An 18,510-nucleotide genomic window follows, 5' to 3' on the forward strand; every position below is an offset into this window, starting at 1 on the left:
GAAAGGCATTTTGTGGTCCTTAAAATACTTGGATACCTGTGCATTTGTACAATGAAGACTCCCATTGGTGGGGCGTAAGCTTCCGAGGAGAGCTGAGATACAGATTTTGAGTCTCAACCAGGTACACAGGAGGCTCTAGTAGAGAAGGAAATACTTACTTTATTATATGATATGAGATTTATTAAATGTGTAATACGTCATTTTTGACTTCTGCAATTATAAGAGATGTTCAGCATTGCTTGTGTTCATCTTTTCTTATTGGGATGTATGTATTATTACAATTGTAATACATGTTTTTTCTTTTCTTGAGAAGTATGTACATCTTTTTGGCATCCTCTGTACATACGTCACATCTACGTCTCATCTATGTGAATGTGCATCTCATCCGTGGTGCTGCTTCCTACCGTGTTATTGCTTCACTGTCTTTCTCTTCCTCTCCTGATTATCTTTGGTTGAGTTTCATCACTGAGAACAGTCATGCTCAGTTCCCCATGGTGTGTAAAGTGAGATGTCTGAGTGCAGACTTTATTTGCAGAAAAAGATTCCTCTGAGCACACGTTACAGAAAAAGACAGCTACTATATATCATCTGAAATTAAATAGTATATATCAAATTCCTTAAAATTAAAATGCACACAAGTGAGTGGATCAATACAGAAAAACAACTCTAAACTCAACAGTAAATTCCTGTAGCTTAAAATCAGCCCCATGTTTGAGGTTGCTTCCAGGTACAATATCAGTAGTTGCCTAAAATATATTATTAGCACCTAATCCAAAGAAAGACGCTCCAGTGTAAAGGACTCTAACAATGTAGCTCCAGTGTAAATGACTCTAACAATGTAAATCGCAGAGATCACAGCCAAGAAGTAAGAAGGTGCATATATATCATCTTGACTTGTAATATAGAAGCCACAATTTCTCTAAAATAAAGGGTTTTACAATCTTGTTAACTTTCAGCATATGACCTAGACAGCTTAGTCATGAGATTTAGGGCACCTCAGTCTAGTGGTCACAGCTAAGAAGGGGAAGAACTTTCAAAAAATGCCACAAACAAATTGAGGAGGAAACAAAACCAATTTACGATAGGGTAATTCCTATTTAACATGTTCAGCAAAATTAGACAAGAACATTATGCATTCAAGAAGAGGGAAGTGGGCGGTGCCTGTGGCTCAGTCAGTAGGGCGCCGGCCCCATATACCGAGGGTGGCAGGTTCAAACCCGGCCCCGGCCAAACTGCAACCAAAAAAAAAAATAGCCAGGCGTTGTGGTGCACACCTGTAGTCCCAGCTACTCGGGAGGCTGAGGCAAGAGAATCGCTTAAGCCCAGGAGTTGGAGGTTGCTGTGAGCTGTGTGAGGCCACGGCACTCTACCGAGGGCCATAAAGTGAGACTCTGTCTCTACAAAAAAATTTAAAAAAAAAAAAAGAAGAGGGAAGTAACAAATGGTTAACTTTTAAATGGATGATTCAAGAGTAGAAATTTCATATATGTGGAATTTATTCTCAGTGAAGCCAGATGGAAAATGTATTAGAGTTCTCACAGCTGAAAATCTAACAACAGATCCTTCTGAATACTTTCATTAAAATGTCTTCAGGCATTTTTTGGAAATTATTACAAGAGAGAATGTACTTTGGCATAAAGATATTTAATTCTAGATTGTAATAGCAAAATATTAGAATACTAATCTTAAATTGCTAGCATTTGTTGAGTGCTTATAATACACTGGGGAATCTTCTAAATACAATATACATATTGGGTGTCCATAAGGTTTGTGTGCAATTTAAAATTGTTCAAAGAGTTGACAGTTTGAAATTGCACACAAACTTTATGGAGAACCATTATTTCCTTATCTGATACTTTAAATAAACCAACAAGGCAGATATTAAGATTATTTCCATCTTATGGATGGTACAATTGAGGCTAAGTGACTTATTCGAAGTCATATTACCAGCTAAAATTCTAACTCAAGAAATCTGTCTCTAAAGTCTTCATTTTTTGTAATAATACTAAATAAATAATAGTAAGAGAATGGCGACCTAATTATAGTATATCAGCCTTAATGTGCATCATTAAATAAAGTTCATGAGTACTAGAATTACATCTAGAAAGTTTTACGTTTTTAAATTTAATACATTTTATGCATTTAATACATTTTTAAATGTTAAATTTTAAAAATGAATAATTGCCCATATATTACGCTTACTGTTATTTAGATTCTAAATCTCTATTCAGGAGGAATAGGACATGTGAAGATGACCATCATTGATACATTAAGGTAGGCTAACTGTGATGTGTAGTAACGGAGAGAACCCACAGGAAATGGATGGAGAAAGATAAAAGGTTACTTGTGTCTCTGATGACGTTTCAGGGAAGATAAACTGGTCCCCAGTAACAAAACCATCCATTTGACATAAGTCGATATGAGTCTCTGCCACATCTACCGGCTAGCTTCCAAAACGGCTCCGGACAGAATCATTTCAGACCCTGGGAAGGGGAAAAATCAGAAGAGTAGAGAGAAGTAATTGCTCTTAAGCAAGTGAGGTGGAAGTTGCACACATTAAACCACTCACATTCCATCAAGGAAAACTTGGGCTCTTACCCATTTGAGCTCTTTCAGCTGAAGAGAGGATGAAAAATGAACTCTATTCAAATGCACACAAAGAGAAAAACTAGTACAGACGCATAGCTGCTGGTCTTGCCCACACAGGCATTGTGGATAATTTACCTTCTTTACATGTATTATTATTTATTCAATAAAGAGAAATATAATAAACTTTCAGTAATAATTGAAAATGATTTCCAAATCATCTCCCATTTGATCCTTCAGAAATTCAATGAAAACTCAAAATGATTTAAGAATGAGTTGGTTATGATATAAACGTAAGTGTCACGTGACTTCAACTGGTATAAGCAAGCTTTTTGTGAGGAAAAAAAATTAGAGTTACTGTTCTGGAACAGACAGAGGGTTCATCCTGTCTGTTGGCCAATGCCAGATGTTTCACTAAGAGAAATAAACTTCCCATAATACACTTAATTTCACAATACTGCACCATAGGGGGGAATATCTTCCTGACCCATCTGGTAAGCAGCTTCTGCCCCCAGCTTGAAGATTGATAGTGGGTGTGACTCTATCCGAGCTAGTGTGCTCGGAGTAACTGCAGACACTACTCTACCTCATATGAATGTGCAATAATTGTTAGGATTATTTTCTTTTATTAACATCCCTTCCTAGCGTTACACAGGTTAAAATTATTGTTAATCTTTGAAGGTTATTTAAAAAAAAAAAAAACTTAAGAGGGCTTAATATATTTTTGTCTTGTTTTACTAGCTATAAGTCAACTTTTTTTTGAAAAATTAGTCTGTTTATGTTTTATATTCCCCAAAGCAGGTTCAGAGGTGTATTGATAAGCTATTTTTTTTTTCCAAATCTGTCATTGGCTCTATTTTCCTTATGCCCAATGTTTTAATTTTCCCTGACACTTGATATTCATGGGACTAGCTTCCTCGCTGCTAACTTCAGTGTAAATTTTATTGTGCTACCACACACCCTCTGGACTCTACACTAACAGATCAATACATTGAATTTATATTTGGTATGGAGCTATTAGCACCTATATCAGCAGCGTAATTAACTTCCAAAACAGACACTACATTCTCTATCTTTCTCCTTAATAGTGTGTATATCTTAAATAAATATTTCTATTTGTATCTAACACACTTCAAAAAAAAATCTGTGGCTAAATTTCAAAATCCATGTGAATTCTAGACTTTAGGTACATAGTTTCTTAGCACAGAATTTTAAGATGTAGATGTTACAAAAGGAGTAAATTGAAAAATATTTGTTTCCAATCATAAAGGAGCTACACACAGGAACAAATCATAGAGGTTACACAGAAAAAAAGATCTTAATTTAAATACCATGCAGTATTTATATCATTCTTTCAGAAACAGTGAAGTCAATCTGTTTTTAAATGACCATGAAATTCACTTAAAGGTCAGCAGTCAATTAGGAAAGCAAAGACCAATGAGCTTTTATTGCCAAAATAATTTCCCTCTTGTAATTTAAGAGGTGACTAACTCAATTAAAAAATGTGCTATATGTTTAATGACAGTTGAAAAAAACATACAGTGTTTTTCAAATATTTATTTTGGCACTATTACATACCAATATCACTTACATTAATGCATAGTCATGATTCATATATTGGTTGAGTCCCTATGCTGTGCAAGACTCTAGTAGACAAGGAATGTTTAAATTTAATTTAAATTTAAATGTCTAAAATTGACAAGGAATGTTACCTGTCTCTAATAACTAGCACTGCTGGTGGAGATAAAAAGAAAAATATTCTGTAGCAAACATTTTACATATAAAAAATCTCTCTCCAGAGGAGATCTGAGATGGCATAGGTCTTGTGGAATAATAATCATGAACTTGAAACAATAATAAATGTGGGGGACTGAAGAATGTAGGGTTGATGCTATTAATTTAACAGCCATAATTCTATCAAAGAAGAAAAGGAGCCTGTTTATTCTAGCATAATGTTTGCCTAATATTCTAAGCTCAATGAATAAATTATGGGCATTTTATTTTGAAAGTAAATATGAGAATTTTAAGGCATGTATATTTAAAATTTATTTTTCTAACAATTTCAAAGCTCTGATTAAACAATAGTGTCACTAAAATCAATTAACGCTGCTTTTTAGTTAATTAATTTCTGTTACCTTTTGGACATATTTTCTTTTACTGCTTTGTTTTTGGTATAAATTTAGCATATTAGTTTTAAACTGCTTATCTAATTCTATGCTTAAATTAGAAGACAATCTATCAAACTTTGCCTAACCATCACTTCATTAAAAATTACTTCTTACTTATGGATGGTTTTCCCTTTATAAATGAATGTCTTTAGCCATCCTGTCTTTACGTGCCATGTCAGCCTAAGGAGTTTGTTATGTACTTAAGAGCCACGGAGAATTCCTCAGGTATCAGGAAGGGGCAGAGCTTAGGGGTTGATAATTAGATGTAACTTAATAAATGCCCAAGTATTTTCTTTTTTGTCATTCATATAATTATCTTCTAGGCTTTTTTTTTATGTCATTAATGGCCTACTTTTCAATGTGACTAGTCTTAATATCAAGTGTATCAAATCTAATCCTACAGTTTATTGTGGGCGTGGGCAAGCCCTGTTGGTCTGTTCTGAGCTTTTTCCTCCCTTCACAGTGAATGAAAGTTATACTTAGGCCCTGCTGGTGGCCTGAATCACCTCATTTTGCTCTGACAATCAGAGGCAGCCGCTTCAAGGGAAAGGTGTGAGGACCACTGAACATCACATTAGGATTGACCTCAAGCTGAATGTAAAAGGCTTTATGCCTTTCTGCCAGGCCAGCAGAGCATGTGCAAACGGATTTGCTGAAGTGCAAAATGGTCCGGTGATTCAAAGCAAGGTGCTCGCGCGCGCTCTCTCTTTCTCCCTCTCTCTTTCTCCTCTAAAAATGAAACAAGATAGTGGACAGTGTGGAGTAATCTTAGTAACATGGGTTGCCTTTCAAACAGGTCTTGACCAAGGACAACAACTTTTTTCAAAAGGGAACTAACATCCTGTTGAAAGGGATAAAATAAGAAAATCTCAACTGAAAGGAGCTTGGCCGTGTTGCCTCACAAACACTTGAACCTTTTATACCTTCTGGCAGAAAAGGCATAAAGAAAGTTTTTTCTGCTCTTTTCTTTTTCTGATGAAACTACCAGGAAAAAAAAAAGTCACTAGTAGTGCTTACAGGACTTAAGAAATTATAGAAGTTACTTTTCACCTCTCCTTGCTTTAATTCTCAATATCTGATTCTTAAATTCAGTTGATCAGAACTGTGAAGGAATTTATATTTATACATATACTTTTTATTTTTACATATACTTGTATTTATTAGGTTTCCATTTTTTTGCCTTCATAAAATTAAAAAGGCTTAAAATTTAATAACAATAACAATGTTTAAGATAAGAAGTAGAAACAAAAACCTCGTAAAGAACAAACGAACATAAATACAATCGGAAAAAGAATCAGACAATTGCTACATCGAAATAATAAGCAATAACAGTAATAATGGTAATAATAATGGTGCAAAGAAAGTGACATTCACATTGTCAAATAAGAGTATGTCTATTATAGAATGCTTTGACTCTGAGATTCAGTATGGAGTCATCAGTTAACTTCTTAATTTTTTTGTTAAGTCTCAAAAAATAGACAACCCATATTTATAAATAAAAGTAAAAGATAATTTCGAAAAAAACAGGTCATGCCAAATCTTATAGAAAATAGAAAAAGAAGAAATACTTCAAAATCATTCTACATGATCTGGGTACACCTGATATTAAAATTGTAGAAAATATACCATTATAAAGTGGAAATTACAAACATATGTCACTTACAAATGAGGATGCAATATCCTAAACAACATATTAACAAGTTGAATTAAAAATTAATTTTTAAGTAATGTACTTTGGTCAAACGTAAATCCAATTTATGTGAGAATTAGTCACTATTTTCTTATTCTTTCTTGTTTTTCTTTCTTTTCCTTTCTTTATAAATACACATTTATATTTTTTCACGTCTGTGACTTTTGCACTTTATTAACTGAAATGTTATACTATACCCAGATAGTTTGAAAATAACTGTTAGGTTCTTTGTAAAAAAATCTTTTTATTTTCTCAAAATGAATATTTCACACTGATTATTTTTCCTTTGAATTTGATCCATTCATATTATTCTGCTTATTTACTGATGGGCTGCAGCTTTAGATAATTTCTATAGAAAAAGTTACCTGATGTTTTTGGCAAGATGTACTTCCTGAACAATTTACTTCAATTTAACCATCACATCCTTTCATTAAAATGAGACCAGATGCAGTAAATAAGTATATATCATCTGCTGGGTTCTGGTTTTCTAAAGAAAAAGAGAAACACATAAAACAAACAAAAATAAATTGCAATATCCAAACTATGTATATGTACTATCTATATGAGCGCATGATGTGTTTAAGAATTAACATGCCCTTTAAACTGGTTTTGTTCTATAATTGAAATTTTAATGCCACAAAAACTTAAAATTTTTTTTAGCTTAACTGCATTATTTTACTTACAATGCTATTTAAATATGTGTAATTAAAAACATTGACGTACAATGCTGTATTTTTGCTTCCCATGACTTTTCATTCGTAATTAGCACATTTTCCTATTTTTAAACCAAAAGTAAAAATAGCCAAACAAATTCAGTGTAAGAAGTAGAATGGAAGAATATAAGATCATGTACTATAAATATTGAATAATATTCTGGGAACAACTGAAGTAGTTATATTTTGAAAGGAAATACATTTTTATAAACTGGATGTTTGTTAACAATTCTATCAGCCTGGGAAGACAAGAAATGCTAGAAATACTTAAAAGATTTTTATACCTAGTTTTCATGAAATGAATGGTTTGCATTTTGCTTTCCTTGTTTCTAATAAAGTTACCTAAATGCTAAGATTTCTTTTAAGTGAAGAGAAGTGTCCAGCCTGGAAAATTTGATAGCATATATAGTACAATGGAAAAATAATAAATCAAGGATCATTTCAAAACTCACTAAAAGCTCCCAAGTATGTCCAGAAAACGATCATATATGAGAAAGACAAATTCTAGTTAAATCTAATGGTTAACAAAAAAAGAAAATTACAAAAACCCTTTAGACTTTGAAGTTTGCCAACTGTTTTATCTTAGGTTCCATATTAGGGATGCTAAACTCACATGCCTATAAAGGCTCCCCAGCTAAATTAAGGATGAAATGGACTGTGGTGAACTGGAGTGTACAGGCCCATCTCAAGGGAATAGAAAATCCTCAAAAGCTACCATAGCTTATAATATCAAAATGAAGACTGAGTGTGGTCATATTGTCATGGTGTTTAACAGAAGTCAGAAATCAGAGACCTGTCTGTATACTCTTCCAACAACAAATGCTTGAAGGTACTTTCAAAAATTTTATCAAAAACAGTATGTAAGCCAAATTTAACTGCAGGCTGGATGTAATCAGAGGAGTGGGCACACTTTGATTAAATCAAACTAAAGTTTCTAAACCAGTGGTTCTCAACCTTTCTAATGCTGCGATCCTTTAATACAGTTCTTAATGCTGTGGTGACCCCCAACCATAAAATTATTTTCCTTGCTACTTCATAACTGTAACTGCTACTGCTATGAATCATCGTGTAAATATCTGATATGCAGGATGTACTTAGGCGACCCCTGTGAAAGGGTCATTCAACCCCCAAAGGGGTCGCGACCCACAGGTTGAGAACCACTGATCTAAACATTATTTACTTTTCTTTTCTATCAATCAAACATGAAACTTGAACCAGGCAAATTTCAAGGTCAGTTAATGAAGTACCTTTCGAGAATTAGGGAAGATATATCTTAATTATCTAAATCTTTAGAATAATATGTGTTTAAGAGTGGCAAACAATTTTTAACTAATAGAGATATTTTTATTTATGATAATGTTTTGAATGAACCTATTTAGGTTTATTTAATTAATTAATTTGGGGGTGAAAACTATTTGATATGTCATCAAATAAAGAAACTGAAAGTGAACCAGAAGGGAGTCTACCACCAGCTGACTTTGTTGTCATGAACTGTTCTTCATTTGACTTTTTAGTTCACCAAAACATATGCATTTTACTCTAAAGCAACTAACTCATTCAGATACATTTCAAGGTATGATAGTCTATGGAATTGTTTATGAAAATACATTCAATTTGTATAATTATAAAACACCATAGTTCAAGCTATAAAAATATCAAATGAAAAATAACAAAGGGCACAAAAAATTTTTTACTCTAATGCTTAGAAAAGCTAGAAAATATAAATAAAATTCCTTCTTGGTGTGAAATAAATATCAATAAAAAAATGATGTCTGTGTATCTAAGATCCAGCTTTGGATATTTCTTTATGAATCAACCAGGCTTTTGTTAATGGGTTTTCGTCCTTATGTCCACACATGAAGCTTGCCATGAGATAATGGACCAGTTTCTTCACCTTTCAGAATTTCAGTTTTGTCACTGATAAAATAAGGAAATATGCGTAAGTGTTTTCAAAGATGTCTGATAGAGGTCATTTCATGCATAAGCTTATTGAGACCAATTATCTTCAGTGACTGGGCTTCCCCGGTAATTTACTTCCTTAGTGAGTCTCATTAACCCTTTCAAACCATTCTTTATATCCACAATTATTTTTGGAAAGGAACTGTTACTTTAGAAACTTTAAGTATACAAGTTCTATAACATTTTTTGCATAAAAATATGAAAAAATCCCTAACTAAATAAATATGGTCTAGTGACTATTCATTTCCATCAACACCTGTTTTCACACAAATAGGCTAGAAAATACTGTGGTTTATTATTTTGCCCTATACATATATTTGTTTATGTGGGTTCTAAGAAAGAGTTTCAGTCTAAATTGAGTTAGTTTCCTCTTTTGATGTAATCTTTTTTTTTTAGGAAGGATCTCACCCTTAAATTTGGGGTTTAGAGTTACTGTTTTGCTAGATAAGAACAGAGTGGAGGAGAAGTGCTTGTCACAGCCCTTTTTAGTCATTCAGACCTAAAAGTAGAAAGTGGAGACACTTGCAGTTCACAAAGATAATGACTGCTTCAGAATTCACCTTTGTGCAGGAGTAGTTCAAGTTCATAAAAAGACTACTTCTCTTCTTCACAGTAAGTACCTTCTGGGGTGGCGGCAGTTCAGTGTTTTATTAACCATGCTATCTCCCTAAAAATCTACTGTTGAATAAACTGGCTCATTTCATCTAATCTTAAGCTCTAAGTTAGATAATTTCCTCTTATATTTTCCCCTTCTGGATATTCCTTTCGAATAGCCCCAAAGTCACACACTCCAAGGAGCTGTACTCTTGGCTCAGTACAGTGTCTGGAAGGAGGGTCATTCCTATATGCACATTTTATGTGTGTTAGGAGAGCACTAAATATAATTGAATGGCACCAGCTATAAAACCTGCAGAACTCAGGGCAGAGCGGCTCCCTGGATCTACACGCAGACAGCAATGGGGTTAGTTCTGAAAAGAGAAATGTAGTGGCCTTAGGGGCGGAGGGGAACAATGCCTCTTACACAAATGCAAATAGAATAAGTGAGTGTGAGCTTAGGGAACTCTCACTCCGTTTAGGTGAGTAGAGACACATTATATATAAATATCTCATGTTATCTTAAAAAAAAATTCCTTATGTTAGTTCCTTATGTTTCTAAGAGATTAAATTTCTCTGAACACTCTCCTGAGTTTTTGTGGCCTCATCTTGTCCATTTCTTACTCATATCTCCAAGACCCAAGGGAAATGTCATACTAGTTTATATTTTTAGGGCTCTCTAAAGCTACATGTTATTTTTCTCCCTTCAAATCACACACCTGACAGCTTGTTTTTCTCTCACAGAGTTTAGCCTAATCTCTCCCTTTTATAAATTGGCCTTACTTTCCTTTATAATTCATGCATTTCATAGCATTAAATAGTGTGCACTACGGAGTGCCCACTCAATAAATATTTTTGAAGGAGTTGAGACATTGTAAAAGTTCGCTTTTTTCCAAAGATTCTAGGCTTATGACAAAGTGAAAGATAGAAGGGTGGCTAGCAGAAATTTGCATTATTGTTTTTCTCCGGGAAGGTTATAGAGGCTTTTATGAGACAACTATAATTCAAGAGTCAGCAAAGGCCTAGCTGTATGATTTCTAAAAAAATTTGAGTTGAGTTGCTGTTTAAAAAGTAATTTGTGTTCCAACTATTCTGTATTCATACTTATCATACTTCATCCTTATCCTTATACCTCCTCATCCAAGATAAGGTATCGCACACTATTTAGAAGAGTTAAGTGTCCCTTGCTTTGGCACTTTTTACTAAATACAAATCAAAAGCTTATCTGTTTAAGTTTGTTCGTTGAAGAGATTATGTTGAGAAATTTGACATTCAGCAGCAGAAAATTAAACTCCTGCTTTAAAATGTTAACCAATGACTTCCAACATCTCAGATATTTTCAAGGCCTGAGGAGATGCTCTAAGTATTTGCAAGGCACTGGAATTAGTGCAGCATCAACTTCCTTTGCTAAGCACAGGGCTAGAATGGATTCATTACCTTTGCTTTCCAATTCTGCTACATGTCGTTTCATTCCCCTTTCCTTTCTGTAGTGTTTTCTAAGTTGTTCAGAAAAGGAGAAAGTTACCCAGAACTGAGGAAACATCTTTGACAGCACATCCCCAAGGACTGTCATTTCCCTCCTCCCAGACTACACAGTGTCCTGTGCTCTTAAGGTCTGAGGCTCCCTGAAGTCCTGCTGTCCTCCTCACTGTGAAAAATGCTCAAGGAAAAAGAGCCTTGAACTCCAGCACCTTTATTCTGAGAATATTTTCAAGCTCCTTTAACTAGATGGTATACTCTGCAAGAAGGTACTCATCTGTGTGCAAAGACTGAATTTTGGGTAGTGAAAGAGGAGCCCTGGGTTACATCCTAGGAAGCAAAGCCCTTGCACCAGCTCAGATTTTGGTTTCTTGTAGCCTGGCATTCTTTGAAAGGTCACAGTCACCATGCTGTTTGGAGTAAATTCTATGATGCTAATCTTAGGTACCCATGCCTTTTCTCTGTTACTGATCATTTATGGTTCATTATCTGTAAACTTACTAAATATAAATAAATATAAATCTTTATTTATATTTTCTGATTATATCAAAGAGACTTTCATACACTACTTTCGTACAGACTTTCATACATCACTGGTTTTGAACTATAATCCAGGCCAAGATTTTTAACACCTGGATCTCTATAACAACATCCTAAACCCGTCTCCCCTCTAGTCCAAGGCTGACTTAGTAAGAATGCTAGGGTGTTCCTTTTTCTAACGCAACAAGCTCAAAAGAACCCCACTGTCTTCATGGTACATTCCAAGCATTTTCTTTGTTCATTCAAGACTTTTCATCACATGACCCCATTTTTGTGGTCCTAGGCTTGGCATGTTAGGCTTACCTCATCACGCGTTATGGGAACATACACTATGTACCTCTTTATTTTCACAATAGATTGAGAGGATCCTGAAGATAAAAACTAAATCATCTTTGCTCCCTCATGCTCTAGTCTAGTAATAACATAGCAGAAGTTCACTAAGTATGTACCAAATTAGTTAATGACTGCCTTGAGCTAGAAGTTCTTTCATTCTGTAGAAGATGAAAACATATTTAATTAGATAAAATGAACTGAAGGACATAGATATCTTCATAAAAGTGCTAAGCATTATACTATATATATATTTAATTAGATTTATTTACATATATTACATTTTTAATTATTCACAGTATGCATTGGGAGAAACGTTCAAAAGAAACATAAGTGATCCAACTTTGTGAGAGTCAGTACTATGGACAAGGTTTTTACTTTCTTCCACATCTATGGTGTCCTACCCATGTTTTCGCAGACCTTTGACAAGTGTTTAGTTTTTAGCGATTGCATCTCTTCTGGCCTCTGCTCCCAGACACCTGCGCTGTATCTTTCATTTTCGTGTAAGATGGAATAGCATAAATATAATATTATCCAATAAGTAATTTTATCAGAAACTTCTTACTTGCATCAAATCTACTTTGGGAGCGAAGAGCTCTAGGAAGATACTTTTCACACAGACAGAATGTTATAGGTGATGTTTATCAATTTAATGAAGAAAGCAAAAATAAATTGAAAAGAGGACTTCTTAATTAAGGGCAAAAGAGGGGGGAGAGCTATCAGATAATCGTCTACACATTACTAAAAAAATAAAACCTTCAGGGGGTGCCTGTGGCTCAAAGGAGTATGGCACCGGCCCCATATACTGGCAGGTTCGAACCCAGCCCTGGCCAAAAACTGCAAAAATAAATAAATAAATAAATAAAATAAAAATAAAGCTTCAACTGAGCAGATGTAAAAAAGATTGATATGTAAAAATAGAAATATTACAACATACATTTGAAATTTATAAGAAAATATAAAATTTTATAATTAAGCATATGGTGTGAAGGTCTTATATTTGTACTTCATGGATGGTTAAACCATTGTCAGCACCTAGTATACTAATATTTTATTTTTGTTTTTCAGAAAAATAAGTTTTCTACTGAAAGCAGAAGTTGTGGGGTCAGAAAAGGAGAGGAGATAGAACCTAGTAAAACATGTCTTGATTCTAAACTTGACCAGAATTTAAACCTGCAGAACAGGTCTTTTATTTCATATTCCTAATGTTGAGCATCCAATTAAGAATGAAATGCAAGCATCTTTTAGGGGCTAGAACTCTCTGCACAATCTAGTCCAGGCCTATGACTACAGCATAATTTACTGCTATTCTGACCTTGGGCAGTAAGTCCTTCTTTCTCACACACATCCAACCTTTTCCTCCTGCAGACCCTTCCCTTGTTTATTTTGTCTACATCATTTCTCCCTCAGATCTTCGTGGAGTTGACTCATCCCCATCATTATATCTCAACTTAAGTGCCATCTCCTAGCGAGAGACCATCCCCAAACCTCCCTAGTTAAGGGAGGGTCCCGCAGTGACTGTATGCATTATTTCCAGTTCTCACTTTTTCACTCTAGATTGCACCTTTTGGTCAAGAAGAACCTAGATCACACTAAGGGCCATTAGTGTGAGAACCAGGACTAGTATTTTGGTTAACTAGATGCACTTGACCCCTTTTGAAATCTGTGCAAAGGTTATAGTTTAAGAAAGTTTTCAAAAAGGAAGGTGGGCAGAATGGAAACATCTGATTCAGGATGAAAGCCTACATTTTCCATCAATGTTTATGTGGAGGCACAAAAAAAAAGAAAAGAAATTGTGGAGAACTTGAGGAGAAGCATCACTGAAATATCTTTTTTATAAGGTCTCCTAATATTTTTTCCCTTATGTGATGTCCTTTGATTAAACCCAGCTCAGAGATGAATATGGGGGCAGTGCCTGATCCCAATCAGCATATCACCCACAGATGTATGACCCAAGCAATCCATAAACAGCTTACATACAGTCTCTTAGGCTCAGAATTGTTACATGCTGGATGGGCCCCCCACAAACATTCACTTCTTTATTAAAAACGTATTTATTATGGGGCCAAACATATGTTGTGTCTTGGTGATACTAAATTCCAAAGTCTGCCCTCCTGAAGCTTTTAGACTAGAATGATGAAAAGAAAAGGTCCCATCCCAGAAACCAGCACGTTAGACAAAACAAGAAAAAAATAATGTGACTAGGAAAAAAACTGTAAAATTCCAGATTCTATCATAGGAGCCAGAATAATTGAGGATTTTTAACACAGGAAAACATTTCAAAGAACTCAAAGATGAAGCCAAGGTTGAAAGTCTGGGCGCCTGGAGAATGATACCCACCCCCTGGCAGTGGAGTGCGGACTAGAGAAACCCAAGGTTATATTTAAGAAGAGATAAGACGGTTCTGTTCTAAGTATCTTGAGCTTCACTCACTGAGAGCTGAGTGAAAAGGGACCATGAAACGGCCCTCCAAAGCAGCCCTGGAAATGGGCAGATTCTGTGTTGGAGATACAACTTTAAAAATGAAGCAACGTGAAGTAAGCGTGGGATTGTATCTGGAATTTAATACTTGGGAAAGAGCTACACCTCCTCCTCACCCTGTGAACATGGAGTCATCAGGTTAAATCAGGCACCAGAGCAGAGGGAAGCAACGCGCGCTCGACTCAGCCGGGCGCAGCGCTCCAAATGAAAAACCACACACCTTTCCTTCCTCCCCCACCCCGCAAGGGTCCTCCGTCCCCTTCCTAAATCACACAGCTCAGAAGTTTTGCATTCGAGAGACCAGCAGGGGAGGAAATTTTCTGCCAGTAAAGAAAGTAGAGCTAGGGCAGTCTGAGGAGATTGAAAGGGCAAAACTATCAAGCAAGAAAACTGTAAGTTCTGATTAGTTTTATGACTTCGGCTTCCTGCCTCAGGAGCTCAATTGATCACGGCTTCCAGACAGGCTAAGGGGGTGGGGGTCGGGGGAAGGGAGCTTGGAAAACTCTCCCAACTCTCCTCCAGCTTTCAAATGCAAATACCTCGAGTGGAGACGGACCGGCCGCGGCCCCTCCTCTTTCAACCCTCTTCTTTATTTTCCAGCGAAGGAATCCATCTGTGCGGATCTGTCAGGAGGGAGGTGGAGGAGGGTGCGCGTGTGTGCGCGCGCGGGTGTGCGCGCCTGGCGGCCGAGCGGCTCCCTCTCCTCGTCCTTTCCCAGTCGCTCTCACTGGATCTCCTAGAGGTTCAGAAGTCTCGGCGGCTCCCAGAGCCGGCCTCGGACGGAGCTGACCGCGGCCGCCCGCAGCGCACCTAGATCACCCTCTTCCACTCGGTCTGAGTTCCGGGTCCCTGGCGCGTTCTCTTCTTCTGGTCCTCGCTCGCCCTCTCGCCGGACGCGCGCTCCCGCTGGCTCCGGACCTGGTGTCCGCCTCTCGGGCGAGTCGGAGGGGCCCCTCGCCGCCGGCACCGGCAGCCAGCCCGGGAGCCGGAGGCCGGGGAAGGGCCCCCGCGCACCGCGGAGTGGGCTGTGATTGGAGGGAGAGCCCGCGCCGGGCGGGCCCCAGCGGGCGCCGAGCAGGTGCCTCAGTCCGCCCCGCGCGCCGAGCTGCGCGCACTGGGTCCCGGAGCGCCCGCGGGCGCCCGGCAGTCGAGCGCACGTCCTTTCGGATGCAAGCGCCCGGATCCCTGGCGTCACGCGCCACTGGGAGGGCATCGAGGCCCCAGGTGAGTGCGACTGCCTGCTTGGGGCTGGGGAAGGCGCTGCAGGGCAGACGCGCGCCCTTGCTGTGCGCACTTGGAAGCAGAACTAATCAGTGAGCGGAAAGCGGGCGGGGGTATCCTTGTGGAGTTTCCCTTGGCGTTCCCAAGTTACTGCGTGTTGCCGTGAGACGTTGCTCTGCGAGGCAGGACAGGCGTGCGACGGAGCCGAGAGCGCGCGGCCCGGAAAACCGGTGCTGACAGACAGCAGGTGCGACACGAGAAGTAGTTCAGTGTGAGAGCGAATCCCAGCACTCGCCAGACGCAGCGGTTAACACCGGCAGTAGGGACCGCTCTCCTCACAGAGGGACGCGCGCGGGCCCCCGCCCTGACCTCGGACTGCTGGGGCCCGAGTCCACGCCGGCTGTGGCTCCGGGTTCTGCGGAGGGCTGAGGTTAGAAGGGGCCGTGTGTCGCAGTGTGCCGGAGTCCTTTGAGCTATCCGCGCTAGACACCTTTTACCTTTCGTGAAGGTGGAACTCACCCAAAGGTGCTCTGCTTTCCCTGTCATTAGTATTCTGCCGCTATGGCGCGTCTGCGTCCTCCTTCCCCGCCGACTGGCTGTACCCCAGGAGTACGCTGAGAAAGGGGCGCCCTGCTTCCCTGAAGGCTTCTTGGTGGGTGCACATGGTACACGGCTAGTTGCCGGTACACAGGCTTTCAATGTGGATTAATGAGAAACGACCTATCACTTGGTACCAGTTCACGTTTTAGATCGTTAGCCCTACGGATTTCTTAGCTGTCAGAGCTCAGGTGAGTAAAGATTGGTGTGGTGAGTTCACCTGCCCCTGGGGCTGGTGTGACACCGCCAAGGACGGGGGAATCTCAGGACTCTGGAAATACGCAAATTGCACTATGAATAGACTTCAGTTTTTTTGTTTTGCAAGAAATATGGTGTCTTTATTAGATAATTTATTAAGTGAAAGACCTTTAAGACAGAGTTGCCCTCCATAATTTCTATAACCAGACAGGTGTTCAGATCACTTTCCACATAGAAGCAGATAAACAGTAAAATGTTCCTTGTTAATACATGGCCTTTGCTAAGTGCAAGCACTTATTTTAAAAATCAGATTAACAACACCGAAATATGTGTATCTGAGGAGTTTTGGAGAAGTATAGCAGCCTTTTTTAAAAAAGGAAAGTTTGGATAGACACATGCATAGAAACATCCAGATAGTTTTCAGAGTATCTGCACAAAGACAAATTATTAGGGGAGAAAAGAAGGTAAAGCGTAATTACATTAGAAACTTTTGGTACCTCCCCAAGAATTACTTCTTTCCTAAAGAACTAATTAGAATTCGGTTTACCCAAGCTTTTTTCTTGCTACTGTATGTAAAGAGGAAATGCACTAAGAATTATTTTCTTTATTTTTAGGGCTATTTGGAACAGTATAATTAAAAGGCAGAAGAATTGAGGCAGGTAGTCAAACTGGCAACTTTGTGGAAATGTCATTTGTACGTTACTGTTTAATGTGGAGTGGTGTGGCAGGGACAATTAGGCGGCCTCCAACGTTAATAGTCTCATCTGGGAAAGCTAGCTGAAAGTTGTCTGTGGAAAGAAAAAAACTAAAGAAAATAATAATCAGTAGTGCAGACCATAAGCCTGCTAAAAGCTATTAAGGTTTGCAGCTTTAATAAAAGGGCATTGTGCACTTACAACGTGAGATATTATTGTAATTAAGGGCTGAAAGAGGTCATTAGGATTGTGTTAACAATCGGTTGACAGACTCACAACTCTTCTTAAGTCTGCTTTTAATGATTTAATAGCACAGAGCTTTCCCTTTTGTAGAAAAGGATAATTGTAAGGCGCCTATATTACTCCTGTTTACCCTTGAATTGACTCTAAGTTTTAGTGTCCAATGAAGACAAGAAGAGAGAGTGGAGAGCACAGGGAGTTGGCCACTGTCCAGCCTTCCTTGGTCTAAAAATCAAATGATGGTCTCTTTTCAGGCAGGATTTCTTTGCTGGTCCGTCTCGTACTCAGCATTTTCGTCGTTTTGATGGCAAAGCTGATATAAACTTCTCAGAATGCATACTTATATGAGGAAGTCAATACAATTTTATCTCTAGCTGAATACTTTTCTTTGTCACATTTTTCAGAAATTATAAAGAACTTAATGCCTCAATGGTCTGTGCTCTGAATATTTATTGCTGTGTGATGCCAATCTTCCTGGATTTTATAAGGTTTTACCTTTATTGCTTTGATAGCTTGTATCACATCACGGTTCTCTCACAGACAAAAAAAAAAAAAATTGTCTTTTGCTTGACTGGTAGGCTTCGAAGCCTAAGCTTAAATTGGGAGTTTCAGGAACTTCTAAAATAACTAACATGCGTTAGTTGATTGCCAAAGGACTGAGATGGAAGCTTTTCCTTCCTTGGATGAGGGAATCAGATGCGACTTGGTGGGGTGATAAAGGGGAGCTGAGGACAAGGAAAGGGGACACGTGATCAGAGTCCTGCGTGTGACCGTCTCCCCAGCCTCTGACAGGAAGAGCGGAAGTTGCTGTAACAGCGATGCAGGAGCGCCTCCTCTGGGGACTGGCTGGTTCTGCAGAAAGACTCCCCTGCAAACACTTCCCCCTGTCGTTCTGCAAGTCTCACAGAAAAAAACTACCAGTGCGAATGCATATGCAGACATCTGTCCTTATATCCATTTCAGATGCTAGTGTAGATTTTCTTTCTGATAGAATTCCTTTTCTGCTATTTTCCCAAGTG

At 38.1% G+C, this 18,510-nt stretch overlaps 1 protein-coding gene and 1 long non-coding RNA gene across 3 annotated transcripts in view; one reads left to right on the top strand and one right to left on the bottom strand.

The window, feature by feature from the left end:
• The window catches only part of LOC128572019 (uncharacterized), a 29,121-nt gene extending 13,912 nt beyond the window's left edge, over positions 1-15,209 (bottom strand). Inside the window, exons 1-5 of the long non-coding RNA XR_008376029.1 lie at positions 15,080-15,209; positions 12,179-12,220; positions 6,810-6,931; positions 2,345-2,483; positions 37-135 (exon numbers count right to left, since the gene is read on the bottom strand). This is a non-coding gene — a long non-coding RNA (uncharacterized LOC128572019). The remainder of the gene's footprint in view (positions 1-36; positions 136-2,344; positions 2,484-6,809; positions 6,932-12,178; positions 12,221-15,079) is intronic.
• A 79-nt stretch (positions 15,210-15,288) lies between these two features.
• Positions 15,289-18,510, top strand: part of CDH7 (cadherin 7) — a 127,221-nt gene continuing 123,999 nt past the window's right edge. Inside the window, exon 1 of one of the 2 annotated variants that reach the window (XM_053571914.1) lies at positions 15,289-15,764. In XM_053571914.1, coding sequence (XP_053427889.1) covers positions 15,708-15,764 — 57 coding nt within the window. In that variant the 5' untranslated portion in view covers positions 15,289-15,707. Of the gene's footprint in view, positions 15,765-16,181; positions 16,550-18,510 lie in introns of those variants that run through there. The other variant, XM_053571915.1, reaches the window with a different exon arrangement.

Source organism: Nycticebus coucang, chromosome 19 (assembly GCF_027406575.1).
Source record: "Nycticebus coucang isolate mNycCou1 chromosome 19, mNycCou1.pri, whole genome shotgun sequence".
Lineage (NCBI taxonomy): Eukaryota > Metazoa > Chordata > Mammalia > Primates > Lorisidae > Nycticebus > Nycticebus coucang.